Source organism: Neolamprologus brichardi, chromosome 3 (genome assembly GCF_056152115.1).
Source record: "Neolamprologus brichardi isolate AB-2024 chromosome 3, ASM5615211v1, whole genome shotgun sequence".
In the NCBI taxonomy this organism is placed as follows: domain Eukaryota; kingdom Metazoa; phylum Chordata; class Actinopteri; order Cichliformes; family Cichlidae; genus Neolamprologus; species Neolamprologus brichardi.
The window spans coordinates 23186234-23200935 of NC_142106.1; the positions used below are offsets into that span (position 1 = coordinate 23186234).

General features: G+C 40.0%; 1 protein-coding gene across 2 annotated transcripts in view; it reads right to left on the minus strand.

The window, feature by feature from the left end:
- Positions 1 to 1406: 1406 nt before the first annotated feature.
- Positions 1407 to 14702, minus strand: part of LOC102778546 (uncharacterized) — a 28193-nt gene continuing 14897 nt past the window's right edge. For both annotated transcript variants that reach the window (XM_087834973.1, XM_087834979.1), the window contains 17 exons: positions 14436 to 14606; positions 14327 to 14361; positions 13928 to 14092; positions 13675 to 13809; positions 12648 to 12686; positions 12426 to 12566; positions 11715 to 11794; positions 11568 to 11591; positions 11021 to 11318; positions 10593 to 10646; positions 7443 to 10073; positions 7275 to 7353; positions 4291 to 4401; positions 3091 to 3375; positions 2214 to 2330; positions 2010 to 2131; positions 1407 to 1922 (listed from right to left, as the gene is read on the minus strand). In XM_087834973.1, the coding sequence (XP_087691099.1) occupies positions 1848 to 1922; positions 2010 to 2131; positions 2214 to 2330; positions 3091 to 3375; positions 4291 to 4401; positions 7275 to 7353; positions 7443 to 10073; positions 10593 to 10646; positions 11021 to 11318; positions 11568 to 11591; positions 11715 to 11794; positions 12426 to 12566; positions 12648 to 12686; positions 13675 to 13809; positions 13928 to 14092; positions 14327 to 14361; positions 14436 to 14606 (4562 nt within the window). In that variant the 3' untranslated portion in view covers positions 1407 to 1847. The remainder of the gene's footprint in view (positions 1923 to 2009; positions 2132 to 2213; positions 2331 to 3090; positions 3376 to 4290; positions 4402 to 7274; positions 7354 to 7442; positions 10074 to 10592; positions 10647 to 11020; positions 11319 to 11567; positions 11592 to 11714; positions 11795 to 12425; positions 12567 to 12647; positions 12687 to 13674; positions 13810 to 13927; positions 14093 to 14326; positions 14362 to 14435; positions 14607 to 14702) is intronic.

Consider the following 14702-nt stretch of genomic DNA (forward strand, 5'->3'; position numbering starts at 1 on the left):
CTACTGTGTGTGCAAACCTGGTAAAGACCTATAGTAATCGTTTGACCTCTGTTATTGCCAACAAAGGTTATGTTACAAAGTATTGAGTTGTATTTTTGTTATTGACCAAATACTTATTTTCCACCCTGATTTACGAATAAATTCTTTACAAATCCTACCATGTGAATTCATGGATTTTTTTTTTTCACATTCTGTCTCTCACAGTTGAAGTGTACCTCTGGTGCAAATTACTGACCTCTGTCACCATTTTAAGTGGGGGAACTTGCACAATCGGTGGCTGACTAAATACTTTTTTGCCCCACTGTGTGTGTGTGTGTGTGTGTATATGTATATGTGTATGTGTATATATATATATATATATATATATATATATATATATATATATATATATATATATATATATATATATATATATATATATATATACACACACACACACACAAAGACATTTCTTTCTTATTCTCATTTACAATGACTAGCTTTTAATAAATAATTATCTGAATCTTAAACCAAAGTTTTAATCTGATGTAAAATGTATAGAAGTCCATTATTATATATAGTAACTATTAAGTCTAATATACCCTAGTAAGCTATACTACTTTTTCCTTTGGGAAGATACCAGCTGTGCAGTCTGCAATTCTGTTGAAGAAAGATGTTGAATCTATTTAATTATTCTTGAAAAATTTGATTTCTGTGCATTTTTCCCCCACATGCATTAAATTAAAGTTGATTACGCCGATTAAGTATCACAAGGTGGAGGGTGTTGTTTTTTTTTTTTGCTGGGAGTTGGCAACCCTATTAGTTAGCAGAAATATTAAACAACCTAAGTACTCTTTAAAATACCAGAATAGGGAGGATGGTGTAGGTTTAAGTTCATTAGATTGATCAGTATTGCTGAACTATTAAATATTTTGGGTGTATTGTATTTTTTTTTTTTTTTTTTTTACATACAGGTATAACAGCATAGCTTTAGTGTTGTTGTTTAGTTAAACTTGAGTATGAACTTATACAAAATGCAGCAAGATATTTAAAAAAAAAACATTTTATTGATTAAGAAATACACTATCGGATTCATATTGGTATTGGCAGATATCCAAATTTATGATATCAGTATCGGTATCGGACATTAAAAAGTGGTATCGTGCCATCTCTAATAAACACTTGAATAAACAAACTAATTGATTTATTGATTCATTAATAATAATAATAATAATAATAATACTAAAGCAGGCCCAATGCAGAAGTTTATACAATATGCTAGGATTCAAGTAACATAAAAAAATAAACTGGCTAGGAAAAAAACTTGCAAACTGAACTGTAAAACCAACCCTCTCCAAAAAGAAAAGCAGAGCATTTCTTGATGTCCAGAAAACTATGAACACAACAGGCACAAATGTCTCGATGAATTTGGTGGTTTGTTCAGGTTTTAATTGATGTTTAACAGAACAGCAGCAAACACATAATGCTGGACCCTTTTCTTTTTAAGAAACTGAAGCCAAAGATCTAAATGAGCAAAAAAAAAAAAAAAAAGATTTAATAAACTATCAACATTTGTCAGGTACCTCCTGATGACCTGTTAACTAAATTAATAGGGACAATTTTTCAATAATATTTTCACATAAAAGATAAAATAATAACAAAATTTTAAAACTGTGCTCTTCACCAGCCTGTACAAACAAAAACAGAAGCATTAACTGAAAGGCTGGGAGACAATTCATGAATGAAGACATATCATTTACAACAAAAGGTACCACATGGCGATTAGTTTAGTTTCTGAACTAGTAGGATCAAAAACATTGACTTGTTCTCCACAGTGATGTGTTAAAATAATCAGTAGATCAGGTCCATCAGTCAGAAACGGAGCCTTGAGACATCTGAGATGACGTTTTTGAAGCTCTTTGTCGACGTTTCGCATAATATTTCTACAAAAAAACAGAAAAGTGAGAAATCAAACATCGTTAGGCCAAGAGTGTGATTTTGTGTACTGAATGGTGTGTGCGCATGCGTACCTGCAGGTTGTTGTAATGTTTCTGGCTGCAGCAGTGGAGTTCCTTGGCGGTCTTCTCATTCAGGTAGAAAACAGAGCAGATGTTACAGAAAAATCCTGATTTTGGGATCACAAACTCCTGACCTGCAGAGGAGTAGAAACAGGAAAATTAGACAAGTGTTAACACAGCATTTGAATCGCGTGCGTGTTTATGTGTGTGTCTCACCGAGGGGGCTATTGGGGTTGAATTGAGGCAGTCTGAAGTCTGCTACAACACACGGAGACTGAGAGCGAGATCGCTTTGCCTCAGGTCCGACAAGCTCCCTCCTGCGTTTACCCACAACTGAAAATGGAAAGAGCGACACGTTAATCATCAACAAATCTGCTGCAGGAGCCACCGGGTTTATAAAATATTAAATTATAACTTAAGTAATTAAACAAATGATTTTTGATTTATTTGAAAAGGTGAAATGTTTATCAGCCACTTTATTAGGTACACTTGTTTGACTGCTCATTAATGTAAATCTCTAATCGGCCAATCACATGGCAGCAACTCAGTGATTTAGGTATGTAGACATGGTCAGATGACCTGCTGAAATTCAAACTGAGCATCAGAATGAAGAAGAACAGTGGGTTCAACTTCTCTAAGCTAAGAACGCAAAACTGAGGGTACAATTCACACAAGCTCAGCAACGCTGTAAAATAAAAACGCTGCCTGGTCTGATGAGTCTCAATTTCTGCTGTGACATTAGGATGGCAGGGTCAGAAAGCTTGGATCCATCCTCCCTTGTATTAAAATTTCAGGCTGGTGATGGTGTGGGATATATTCTTGGCACACACTGGGGCCCTTAGCACCAACCACATATGTAAAACATATTACTACCACCACAAGGTGGTGGTAATGCATCTCAAGGCTATTAGTAATCACTGAAGAAGGAAAAAAACTACCAGGCATCACACAGGCTGAATGTATGTAGCACAGTGAGGAACACAAACATGAGATCAGAGCCATAAAATATCAAAATTTTTCTTTTAATATTCAGTTGACTGTGTTTTTGCTGTCAGAGTGATGTATTTTGTTGATTTAAAGCAGCTCTTTGTACCTTTAATGCCAACTGTGCTCCATCCATCCTTTTCCTCTCCCTCCTCTGTCTCCTTATCAGGACACTTGGGCTCTGGCTGCTGTCCAGCAGGTGCAGCATTAGGCTGGGTCTCTGCTTCCTCTTCGGTCCTCTGGCTCTCTGCCTGGCCGTCACCTGGCGGCGCAGATGAGTCTCGGTCCTGTGATAAAGTGTTATTAACAGAAGTTGGAGGCAGTGGTTCTGTTGTTTCCTCCTCTTCCGTCTCATCTTTTGTGCTCTGTGGTTTCCCTCTAGCAGATTTTCTCACTGTGGGAGGAAACAACAGATTAATTAAGCTTCATGTCTTAGAGCTCTGACACGACTTTATCCCAGATGCCAGCCACTGGAGAATATATGTACCGGTGTTATGTATTAAACTGTATTCCATTATAGTTATCGCTTAAATAGGTGATAATTAGAATACAGTTTGTTGAAATAAATGGATTAAACGGCAGTCTTTTCTTTTCATATATTAGGCCCTCTCTACTTTTGGTACATTGCCGGAAACCAAAACAAAACACGCAATAAGAGGGTCTAATGTAAGTGTCCTGTGTATGTGCGTCAGTTACACGACCCGGAGACAGCACAACGGAACCAGCAGTGCATGGGCAGGAATACATTTCTTACTTGAAAATTCCAACACCACTTCATATTTAAAGAAGAAAGGGATGGGCGAAATCTGAAAGTGCAATGCAAACTCTCTTTGCCAGCAACCAAGGTGCTCTCAGCGTCCAAAGACTGCAACCTAAAGAAACATCTGGAAGTTCTTTTTTAAAAACTAACGTTAGCCTGCTGCAACTACCTTGTTTTAGTTGTGGTAGCTACCTGAGTTATGTACCACTTAGTATCTACATGACTTATTACTATTACTGAAGGCTACTCACCACCGAGCTAACATCTTATCTTATGTTAACATAGGTCTTTTCTCCCCTACAGTAAATATATTGTCTATTCAGAGAGATTTGGGCTTACAAGCCAAAAACAAACAGGAATTTGCAGGATGTGATTGCTACATTCATGTAGTTGTGAAAAGCATGACAGTATATTAAGTAATCCAAAGTATTCAGAATACGTTACTCACACTGAGTAACTTAACAGAATACATTACAAACTACATTTTGGTGCATGTATTCTGTAATCTGTAGTGGAATACATTTTAAAAGTAACCTTCCCAACACTGACCCGGGGTCTGCCTGGTTCTCTTCTTGGGTCGACCTCTTGTCCTGGTAATTACCGCCTCCTTCTCCACAGTCTCTCCCACCTCGTCCACCATCACAAAATTGAAGCTCTCCTCTAAAACAAGAAATCAGAGGTCACAGGCAGTATTGACAGTAAAAACTTTCATTTCGTGTTGAAATATAACCAAATTAAATGCTGTCTTCTAACAGGGCGATGTGGGAAAACCTCCATTTAAATAAAACAATATTTCTGTCAAGCATAAAGTTTTCTGTTTCTCCTAAGGGATGATATAGGATTAAGTTTAATCTACATGCTTTTGTTGAAGTTGAACTAGTTGAATGAGACAATTCTTAGCAAGGTAGATGACTACCTTGCTCAGAAGCAAGACAAATCCTGTTTTTCCAACTTTCCTAGAGGACTTCCTAACACTGGTCTAACCACATGATTAGGTTAGTGTCTGATTGTCAACATTCTTTTGCGTTGTCTGTCAAAACACGGATGAATCGAACTTTGTTGACTTTACTATGACTGTATTTCATGTCGCTGTAGAGGAATGTTTTTGCACACTAATAATTTTTATTGCTTTATCAGCAGCTCTACGGCTCCTGCTCTTTATTTCTATTTCATTGTGCTCTGGATCAGTAAAATATCAATCTAACTCACTTTTGGAAGCAGGGATTGCTCTTAATGTCTCTATTAAGTTTGACCCATATGGAAGCAAACTGATTTAAAACTTCAGATTTTCTGGTTATTCAACCCATAAATCGTAACCCGGCTTCCACACGGACTAATGTTGTCTTTTGACTTCATGTTCTTTAGTCTTTTAGATTCTTCCTTTGGATCAAATACACAGAAAAAGTGAATTTGCACAGCCTTTAAACACCTGAAGATACTTTAAAATTATTTAAATGGACTGATGAATCCAAATACATGACACCAACCAGGGCTCCACACTAACTTGTTTCCACGGTTGCACTGGTGCCAGCACAAATGTTAGGCGCACCCACATTTTTCAACCGCATCACTTAACACCGCAGTTTTACATGTGCAATTTTTTTTATTTTTTAGGGGGGGGGGGGGGGGGGGGAGAGAATTGATGTCCATACAGACAATACTGATTTGTAAATGATTAACTAACAATCTTGTGCTTGTGCTTAAAGTACTTTGGCACTCTTTGGCAATATTATAGACAACATTAAACTTAATAATCATCTCGGCTTCATCTGACGACCTGTTTGCTGCTGCCTGCCGCTGAACGGCAGTGGGTAGAGGGGACACTTGCATTTATCACAACATATAATGTGTTTTCTGGATACACTGTGCTTTTTCAGCGTTCAGAGGTTGATGGCTCCATGTCAGAGCACTGGCTATGAATTTCAGATGGATCAGGCCTTAACTTAACCAAAAAGTTATCAATAGTTCTTTTAATTTTTTCTGATTACCCACAGCTACATCCACTTCTGTCAGGCCTAGGCTGCTCACTAGGGCTGGGTATCATCACTGATTTCTATAATCCATTCGATTCCGGTTCTCAAAGTCCCGATTCGATTCGACTCATTTTTGCCTCAGACAGTCAGAAATATTATAATTCTGATCATTTATCAGTACTGATGCTCTGAGACTTTATCAGTAGCATCACAGCAGATGCCTTTGTGTGAAAGTAACTGAGAATAAAACACAGAAAAACATAAAGGAGATTTTCCTGGCCTGGCTTTTTATAGCACATAACCTTAAAAATATTCTGCAACTTTGCATAATTTTAAAAAGTTTAAATTTCTTCAGTATTGAACAGCAGAAATTAGGCTTTGTTGTCCAAGGTCGTTTAAGTAAAGTAAAAAAAAAAACAGAAAATAGACAGCTGCCAACAGCGCTGTAAACAGCTGTACACTGGTGGGTAATAAGTGAATAATTTCCCCCAGGGATCAATAAAGTATTCTGATTCTGAATAATGCAGAAAACAAATTTGAGATGGGAAACTGTTCTTGAAGTACAGAGAGAGAGAGTACTGTGTATACATAAAGTGCGATTTTTATTGTGGTGGAAGCAAAACGGCAAAAGTAAGAGGGAATTCATGACGATGTTTATCAAATCTGTAGCGTAGTTTGGATCTTCTTTTGCTGCTGGATCAGTGAATTTTGGTTGGACAGAGACAAAACCTGCAGCTCAGAATCTAGAAAAAAAGACGTAAACACAAATCACGGACCCGACGCATCACAATCAGTGAGCTGTCGGCTCTCAGCCCCGACTGTATGTCCGTCTACGTGCCGTCGGGTGAGAAGGCCGAGAAAGAGAAAGCTGATTCTGATACGTCGGGGTGATACGTGTGTTTACATCTTTGTGTGGAATCAGTTTCTCTGCTCTCTTTTACTGTTTGGTGGTTGTTGAAATAGTTTTGTGAGCTTTAACCTGAGATTCTCGCGTTTCTGGCAAAATACATTTATATTTAGAAGTCGATTCAGGATTTAATGAATCAATATCGCTTAATTCAAGATACTCACCTCTCTCTATCCACCTGCACTTTCAAACGTACACGAAGGACTACAGGAATATCTGGACCATAATGTGGGCATCATGTGTCTGTTGTTGACCACACGGAGACTTTAAGAGTTGCAGACTTTTTTTTTTAACTCGAACAGCTGGTCGCACCGGTGTGACCTAAGGTTTATTTTAGTCACACCATTGAAAAATTTGGTCACATTTGTGACGCACTCTAGAGCCCTGCCAACAAAAACTATGCTGTACACATTCACTTCTCCTCCACAAAATCTGACCGTGCAAATCAAACTCTGTTGAGGTGGTTTAAGTGTGTGACTAGGATGCCTCCTGGGCAACTCCTAGGTGCTGTGGTTTGGGGATGTCCTATTGGGGGGAGGCCCCGGGGCAGATCCAGCAATGAGGCTATGAGGGAAGTCTGAACTTCCGACTGCCCCCACGACCCGAACTCGAACAAGCAGTTAAAAAATGGATGGATGGAGAATGAAACTGACCTGTTTCATCATGTTTGCGTTTAGCAGATCCTGATGTCTTTTCTGCTTCCTCTTCTACCTCAGCTGCTGTCGCAAAAGTCTAAAAACAAAGACACGAAATCATGACCATCAAGTTTTCTGTTTTTACTAAAGAGGAAACAAAGATGCTCAAATGAATCTCAACATTACCTCTATGTCTGCGGCCTCCACTGATTGGCTCTCCTGTGTTGGTGGGCGGGGCTCCACTGTGCTTTCCTCTGCCTTTTCCCCCTCCTCCTCATCTTTTTCAACAAACTCATCCAGAGTGATGAGCTCTGCAGGTTCTCCCTTGGTGATCTCCCTGCTCCAGTCCTGACCCTCCACTGCTCTTTCCTCCCCAGCATCATCTGCTCCCACCTCATCCAGAGTGACCAGCTCCAGGCTGTCTTCCTGCAGATTTGTTATTTCTTCTGGTGCAGCACCCTCACTTTGGGACCCAGAGGCCTCTTTAGTATCTGTTTTTGGCTTCTCTTCCTTCGTTGCTGTACCAGACCTGTCTTCAGCAGATAGAGCATCACTAACCTCAGCAGTGTGATCCAAACACTCCTCTTTATCGACCACCTCCTCCTCATCTGCATTTTTTGGCGATGCTGAGTCTTTATCGTCTTTAGGCTCTTCTATACTCTGGTCTTTCAAAGGCTCATTGTCAGCCGTCTCATCCTCAACCAAGTCAACAATCTGATAAATGGCCTCCTCCTCATCAGCCACTTTACTAGATGCAGCATTCTTCATGGCAGCTTGTTTTTTAGTTACTTTAGTGTCTTTCTTTGGTCTTCCCCTTCTTCTTTTTTCCGGAGTTTTGGCCCGTTCATCCTTAATAACTTCATCCTGCACTGTGTCTACTATTGTAAAGGTGGCATTCTCCTCGCTCTTCTTTGTTGGTGTGCTCTCTTTCACCTGCTCAGGTTCCTCCTTGTTTGGTTCCTGAGAATCTCTGGCAGGTGTCGGCCTCCTTCTCGTTGGTGTCTTGTCTTTTTTTGAGACGTCTTCTTTAGTTTCTCTTCTTCCTCTGGTTGACCTTGTTGTGATGGTTGGTTCGTTCATGGCAGCCTTACCCTCCACTGAGTCTAGGATCTCGGACGTAGATTCCTCTTCCCTGACGGGTTTTATACATGCAACTGTGGAAGTTGGCGTCTTTTTATCTTCTTTGTTTCCTCTGGCCGACCTCCTTCTACCAGGCCTCTCTGTGGTGGAGACATCTTGAACAAATTCATCTTCAACAGAATCCACTACCTCAAAGATCATCTCCTCCTGTGTCTCTTTCTCCTCTCTTTTAGATGTTCTTGTTCTCGGTCTACCCCTCCTTGTTGGTCTTTCAGCTCGTTTAGCCACTTCAACGTCTTTCTTGGTTTTTTCCTCCTTGTTCTCAGCCTCTGCCTCGGTCTCTGTGGTCTCTGGCTCTTCTTCCACAGAATCAATTACCTGGTAAGCTTCTTCCTCTTCTTCAGTTCCTTCAGTGACTGCTTTCAAAGTATTAAGTTTCTTCTCGTCATCTTCTCCTGTGGTGTGATCATTGACTGAATCTAACTTCTCAGAGGCTTTCTGTTTAGTAACATCTGCTGAACTGCCTTTGTTTTCTTGTTCTTCATTATTTGGAGTTTGGCAAAAAGCTTTGGAAGCTTTGCTTGATTTTTCTGAGAGCATCTCCTCATTCATTTCTTTTCCATCTCCACTGGATCTTGGAGTTTGGTTCATGCTTGGATCCAACCCTTCTTTTTTATCAGCTGCATCTGATTCTTGAATTTTTTCCTCAGACAGCTGCTTTGCTGTGGCACTTTCATCTTTGACCAGATGACTGTCCTCTTGGACTGTACTGGCTTGGTCTTCACTAACGTTGTCTATCACACAGAGAGGAGCATCCGTTTCAGTTTTACTGGACTCCTCTGAGCCTTTATTATCAATGCTGTTCAAGACCTGACTTTCCCCCTCATGCAAACTCTGGGTTTGCTCAGGCCCTGATGACTCTGTTTTAGTCTCTTGGTTTGTGTCTTCATCTATCTGTTCATCTGTTGGCTCGTCAATCGAATCAAGGATCTGGTAACTTTCACCATCATCCTCCTCCTCCTCCTCCTGTGGATATTTCCCCGCATTGTCTTTTTCCCCATCTCCTTTGCTTTTCTTTGACTCTTTGTGTGGGTCATCCTTAGATTCAGTCTCCAGAGTCTGTGTTTGGCTCTTCATCCCTAATCCCTCTGCAGGTGGCTGTGTCTCTGATGATGTTTCCATTTTAGTTTGATTTTCCTTTGCTGACACTTTGAGGTCAGACTTTGTTGCTGCACTCTCCTCCGTTAGCTCTGCAGCAGCGGTTGATGCCATCTTTGATGAACGGGTCCTATAACCCGAGGACGAAGAATGCGACGATTTGTCTGGAGGTTTGCTTGGCTGCGTTTTCTCACCAGAAAAGAAAACCGGCTTACTGACACTCACAGAGGATTCGGTTTTGGTGGATTCAAAAGAGTCTTTACTTTTTCGTAGTGAGGAGGTTGAACTGCTTTTCTCAGAAGATTTTGTGGGCTTGGATGAGGAAGAGGCTGAGCTGCTGGAGTCTTTGGAGGACCCTGCTGAGGTTCGTTTGGAAGCAGGAGATGCAGCTGAGCTTTGACTTTCCGCATTCTCTGTGGACTTTGGCTTAGTTGAAGAGTCGCTTTCATCATTGGGGTCTGCGTCTGCTGCGTCCTCGTTAATTTCATCAACAGTGACAAAGTCGTCCACATTGAAATCCGGCTCACCAAAAGGGCGGCTCTCTGAAGAAACTTTCTTCTCTAAATTATGAACTTGAACCTAGATGGAAAAACCAAAAACAGTCTGTGGAGCCATGAAACAGCTTACACTATAATCAGAGTGTAACTATCACAAATATAACCTTACTGACATTGTATATGGTTCCTTGTATGTAGAAAACTTACTATAATATACCAAATGTCTCCTCCTATATGATCAGGATGTCAGTAAACAAATTATGCCCCTAAGAAATGACCATTTTGTAGCATTTATATACCACCTTAGAAAAGCATCACATTTTAATTTAACAACAATAATGGTCAAGAGGCCATGTAAGAATACAGGCAGTGAAAGACAATCTACACTGAAAAAACAGCTTTGAATTTTGTCAGTGTGATTAAGTGTTTGAGTTAGCCAACAACCCCCCCCCCCCCCCCCCCCCCAAAAAAAAACAAAAACAAAACTAACAAAAAAGAACAAAAAAAAACAAAAAAACACCAAACATTAATACTTCATTACTATTTTAAATAGGCCACCAACAAGGGGTAAGAAATCCTCGTGGGTCTAATGAACGTTTACCTTTTCGTTTGGTGCGTCTTCATCCTGTGCCCTACTAGGGCTGCTGCTTTTGCTCTAGAAATGAAGATAAGATAAGAAAAAAAATTAACTGAATTAATTTCGTATTATTCTGTGCTGGTTTTGACAAACACCTAAAATATAGCTTGAAATGTGTTTAGTGAGTGGTGATGCTCAGGACTGGACATGCACAAGCTTACAAAAAATAAATAAGACTATATGTAATGATGACCTTCGCTTAATTTATCTGTTCCAGAAATAATGCAAATCTAAAAACTGTATCATCAGCATTATTTATTCATACAGCCTGCAGCTTTACCACAACAATCAACAGTGTGTACTACTATACAATGCTCATATGTGATCTCCAACATAACGCTTTTAGTGTCTTAAGATATTTTGGGACAACACAGTGAAATTTAAAGTGTTACCTCTCTTTCCTTGCTCTGTGCCCTACTTTCTCGACCCTGTCTATGCTCATGAATCGCCGCTGTAATGGCCATGAAAACATCCTCGTTGATGTGAGGAAGTTTTGAGTCTTTTTCCTCAGACTTCACTGGGCTTGTTGCTGAAGGAGCAGCGCTAGAAGCGGCGGGGGCGGCGTTTGCATCAGGAGCTGCTTTCTGGCCTTCCTCACTTGGCTGCGGGACAGCGGTCGATTCTGCGGCCTTCTTGGTTTCCAGTGTGTTCTCACCAGAGTCGTGCAGACGCTGTTTCAGACTCTTCAAACTGAATTTAAAAGCAAAGATGCCAGTAGGTTACTATGAAAAGAGGTTTGTTGTCACAAAATGTTAACGTGAAATAAGAAATTCCATTTCAAATTTCTAATCTAGAGTTGCTTATGTCTAAATCACACTCTTCTCTTTTTGCATCTTTGGGAACTGTTTACTATGGCACAACCTTGAGGAGTGTAGCAGTCATCATGACATCATGACTGTTTTGACTCTGCCACTAAACCTGAAAATGAAAGATACTCACGACTCAATACGTCCGACTTTACTCCTATGAAGAGGAGAGAAAAAAAGCACAAGGTCAGACAAGCTTGAAGACACTTTAAAGAAAAAAAACACACAGTCTAAAATCAATTTCCTCTTTGTGTCACTTCTGATTGTGGGACACACTTACCAAGAAGATAAATAGTCCTTGGTGACATTGCTCTCCATCACCTGTGTTAATCCACCAGGTTCAGCCATCTCAATGCATATCTGAGAAAACAGAAAGATATTACATCAGTGACAGTACAATTGTTTTCTTCCTGAGGAAATTTGAGCAACACAGTGGTACTCAAAGGGTGCGCTACAGGCCCAATTTGTGAAAGTAACAGGACAGAGGTCATGGCGAGTTTCTTTACTGCCCTGCACGATAGTACAACTTTTTGGTAAAAGAACAAAAAAATCTTGGTGTTTCAAACTTGCAAATGGAAAATAAGCGCAAACATATTTCTTTACTTTTGCAAGTTTTTGATTGAACAATAAAACCACAGAACAAGAAACAATAAAAGAATAACTTAGTGCTGCCTCAAACTGCAGGCATCTTCCCTGCTAGATGGGCCAGGACGAAAGGCTGAACAGGTCATAAGATTATCACTTGGTTGAGAACTTGGTGCATTTCAGGCAGTCCTTCACCAGAATTTGCAAAGGCATGTAAAATTCAGATTGCCTGCCGCAGGGACTGTCTGTACATGGAATATTTAAACTTGCTCAACTAGTGTTAAAAAAACAAAGTCTCCTTCAGACTCATTTAAAAAGTTTCTCAATATTAAAAGAGCAGCAGACACCATAACAAGCCTTGCAGATGTAAAACATGAAAAAGTTGCAGGTGTTTATGAAATCGTACCCTGTTGGCGAGAGGCAAGAATCTGACAAAAGCAGCAATGGAAGCCACCACTTCCATGATCATCATGAGAAGGTCCACATTCACCTCGGAGACCTCCACAATCAGCAGCCGGTCCTCCAGAGACTCAGACTCAGGAACATGCTGAAAAACAACCAGTGTTAAGATCAGGGAGACCCGAGCCTGCTGCTTTTACAGGACAGATTTATGTGACTGCTGACTTACAGTGCTGCTCCATTTCATCATGCTTCTGTACATGCTCTCCTGTGAAAAGAGTAGAAGATGAAAGCGGATTACATCAATTACTGATCCTCTGATCCTAACTATTGAATAACTCTCATCCTGGTTAGAGTGTTTTTAATGTTCTATTGACCCCATTTAATAAGATAAAGATTGGACTCCACTGTAAGTGAGAACTAACTCGATCCCTCAGAGATGTGCTACAACTCCTGGTTTGCATCTTTGTGGGAAAGGATTCATACTTCAGAACAGTAACGACATAACATATGACCAAAGTTTTGCAGGAACTATTTGATGCTTTTTGAGTCTCAGTGACTTTCCGCAACAGCCGTCAGACCTCAATTCCTCTTAACATGTAGCTGTGGAGAGAGTTCTCACAAAGGGCTTGAATAGCTAGCCCGCAAGGAAACTTGAGATGGGAAACGCTGAAGCTAGAAGGTTAGCAGCAACTGAAGTTTCAAAATAAGTGAGGGCATTACTTAATAGTCAGTGAAACACTCTATAACCTATGTCTGGGGACACGGTGCTGACTTCACAAGAAGCTCTGTGGAAACTTTAAAGTGGTGGCGGAATGACGTGGGTTGTTGTCTATGAACAGAAAAGTGGATAAAGTTCATGCAGCTTTTGTGCTGCTGTCGCAAAAAGGAAGGAACAAATACAGACAAAATAATAATAAATACTTGATATGAAATTCATGCATATTTTTAGTTTTTCCATTTCTTATTCAGATATTTATCAATAAGTGAGTTATATGTATGTATATATTGTACTATTTCTTACTTCTTGTATTATCTGTCTTTGTTACTGTTTGTACTGTAACCAACATAATTCCCCCTAGGGATCAATAAAGTATTCTGAGTCTCATTCTATTAATATTAGCCCAGAGAAGGATGATGCTGTGCTCACTCCTTAGAGGAGAAATCTTTTTTGATTGGCATCTGAATAGTTTGAGTGAAACAGGAGCATGCCCCTGATTTAACAGCACCCAATTTTTCAGCTCCAATATTAATACCTCACTTGAACCAGGATGCATGTCTTGTAAAACAATGTGGATTTTGAGCATCCATTCTCCAACTGTAACTGGATCTTTGAGGTAATCTCTGGCAAAATCGCAGCACGCATCCCAGCTGTTAAAAAACACAAAGGCCTGGAGAGGAAGAAAGGGGAAAAATGATGCAGAGGAAACATTCAATATTAATCATTAAATTGAATTAAATTTGCAAATGCAAATTTCTCTGTATCAGCCTGCTGGGTCTACTCCTCACCCTCCTCTGCAGCGATAAAACGATTATGTTGTAGTACAGAGTCTGAACAGTCTGATCAGGGAAGTAACGCCACACCAGCTTGGCAACATCCTCCTGTCTGTAGTTTCCTTCTGGCAAACCGGTCAACATGATCGTGGAGAACATAGAACCTTGAGATTGGGCTTTCTACAAGACACAAGGTTCAAGAACCAAAGTTTATGTGAAGAGAAACTTTGCAGTACTTTTTTAAAAATATATTACTATAACTGACCACATAGAGAAGACAAAATGAAACCAAGTTTAGCAGAAAAAAAGAAATGTGGCTTTTGACGTCGGTATTTGGACAAATGGACGCCTCTTGGTATTTACTCAAGGATTCCTGTTCAACACATGAAACCTTGGGTTATAAAATGCACTCACCTCAATGTCATCAGGTTCCCTGACAGTTAAATACTCTAGAAGTGTAAAACACACACAGTTAGTAACAGTCAACACTTTATATCTGGAGGTTCATTTTAGTTTCTCTCACCTGGGATTGTGAACCAAGGAGAGACAGTGGGGAACACAAAGGGACTAGTTGTCATTGTGATCCAATATGGTGAAGTGCTGCGTTGTGGGATGGTAATATCTTCTGTTGGGACAGCTGCCCCGTCAACAGCAACCTCGCTGTCTGGCAAAGCTTTGTGTGGCAATCTTGGTGCTGCACAAGCACAAGTAAGTTTTGTTTAAATTTTTGTGGGGGAAAGAAAAGGAAAAAGCACAACAGGTTTTTAATGTTTACAGTGATCCAGTAATT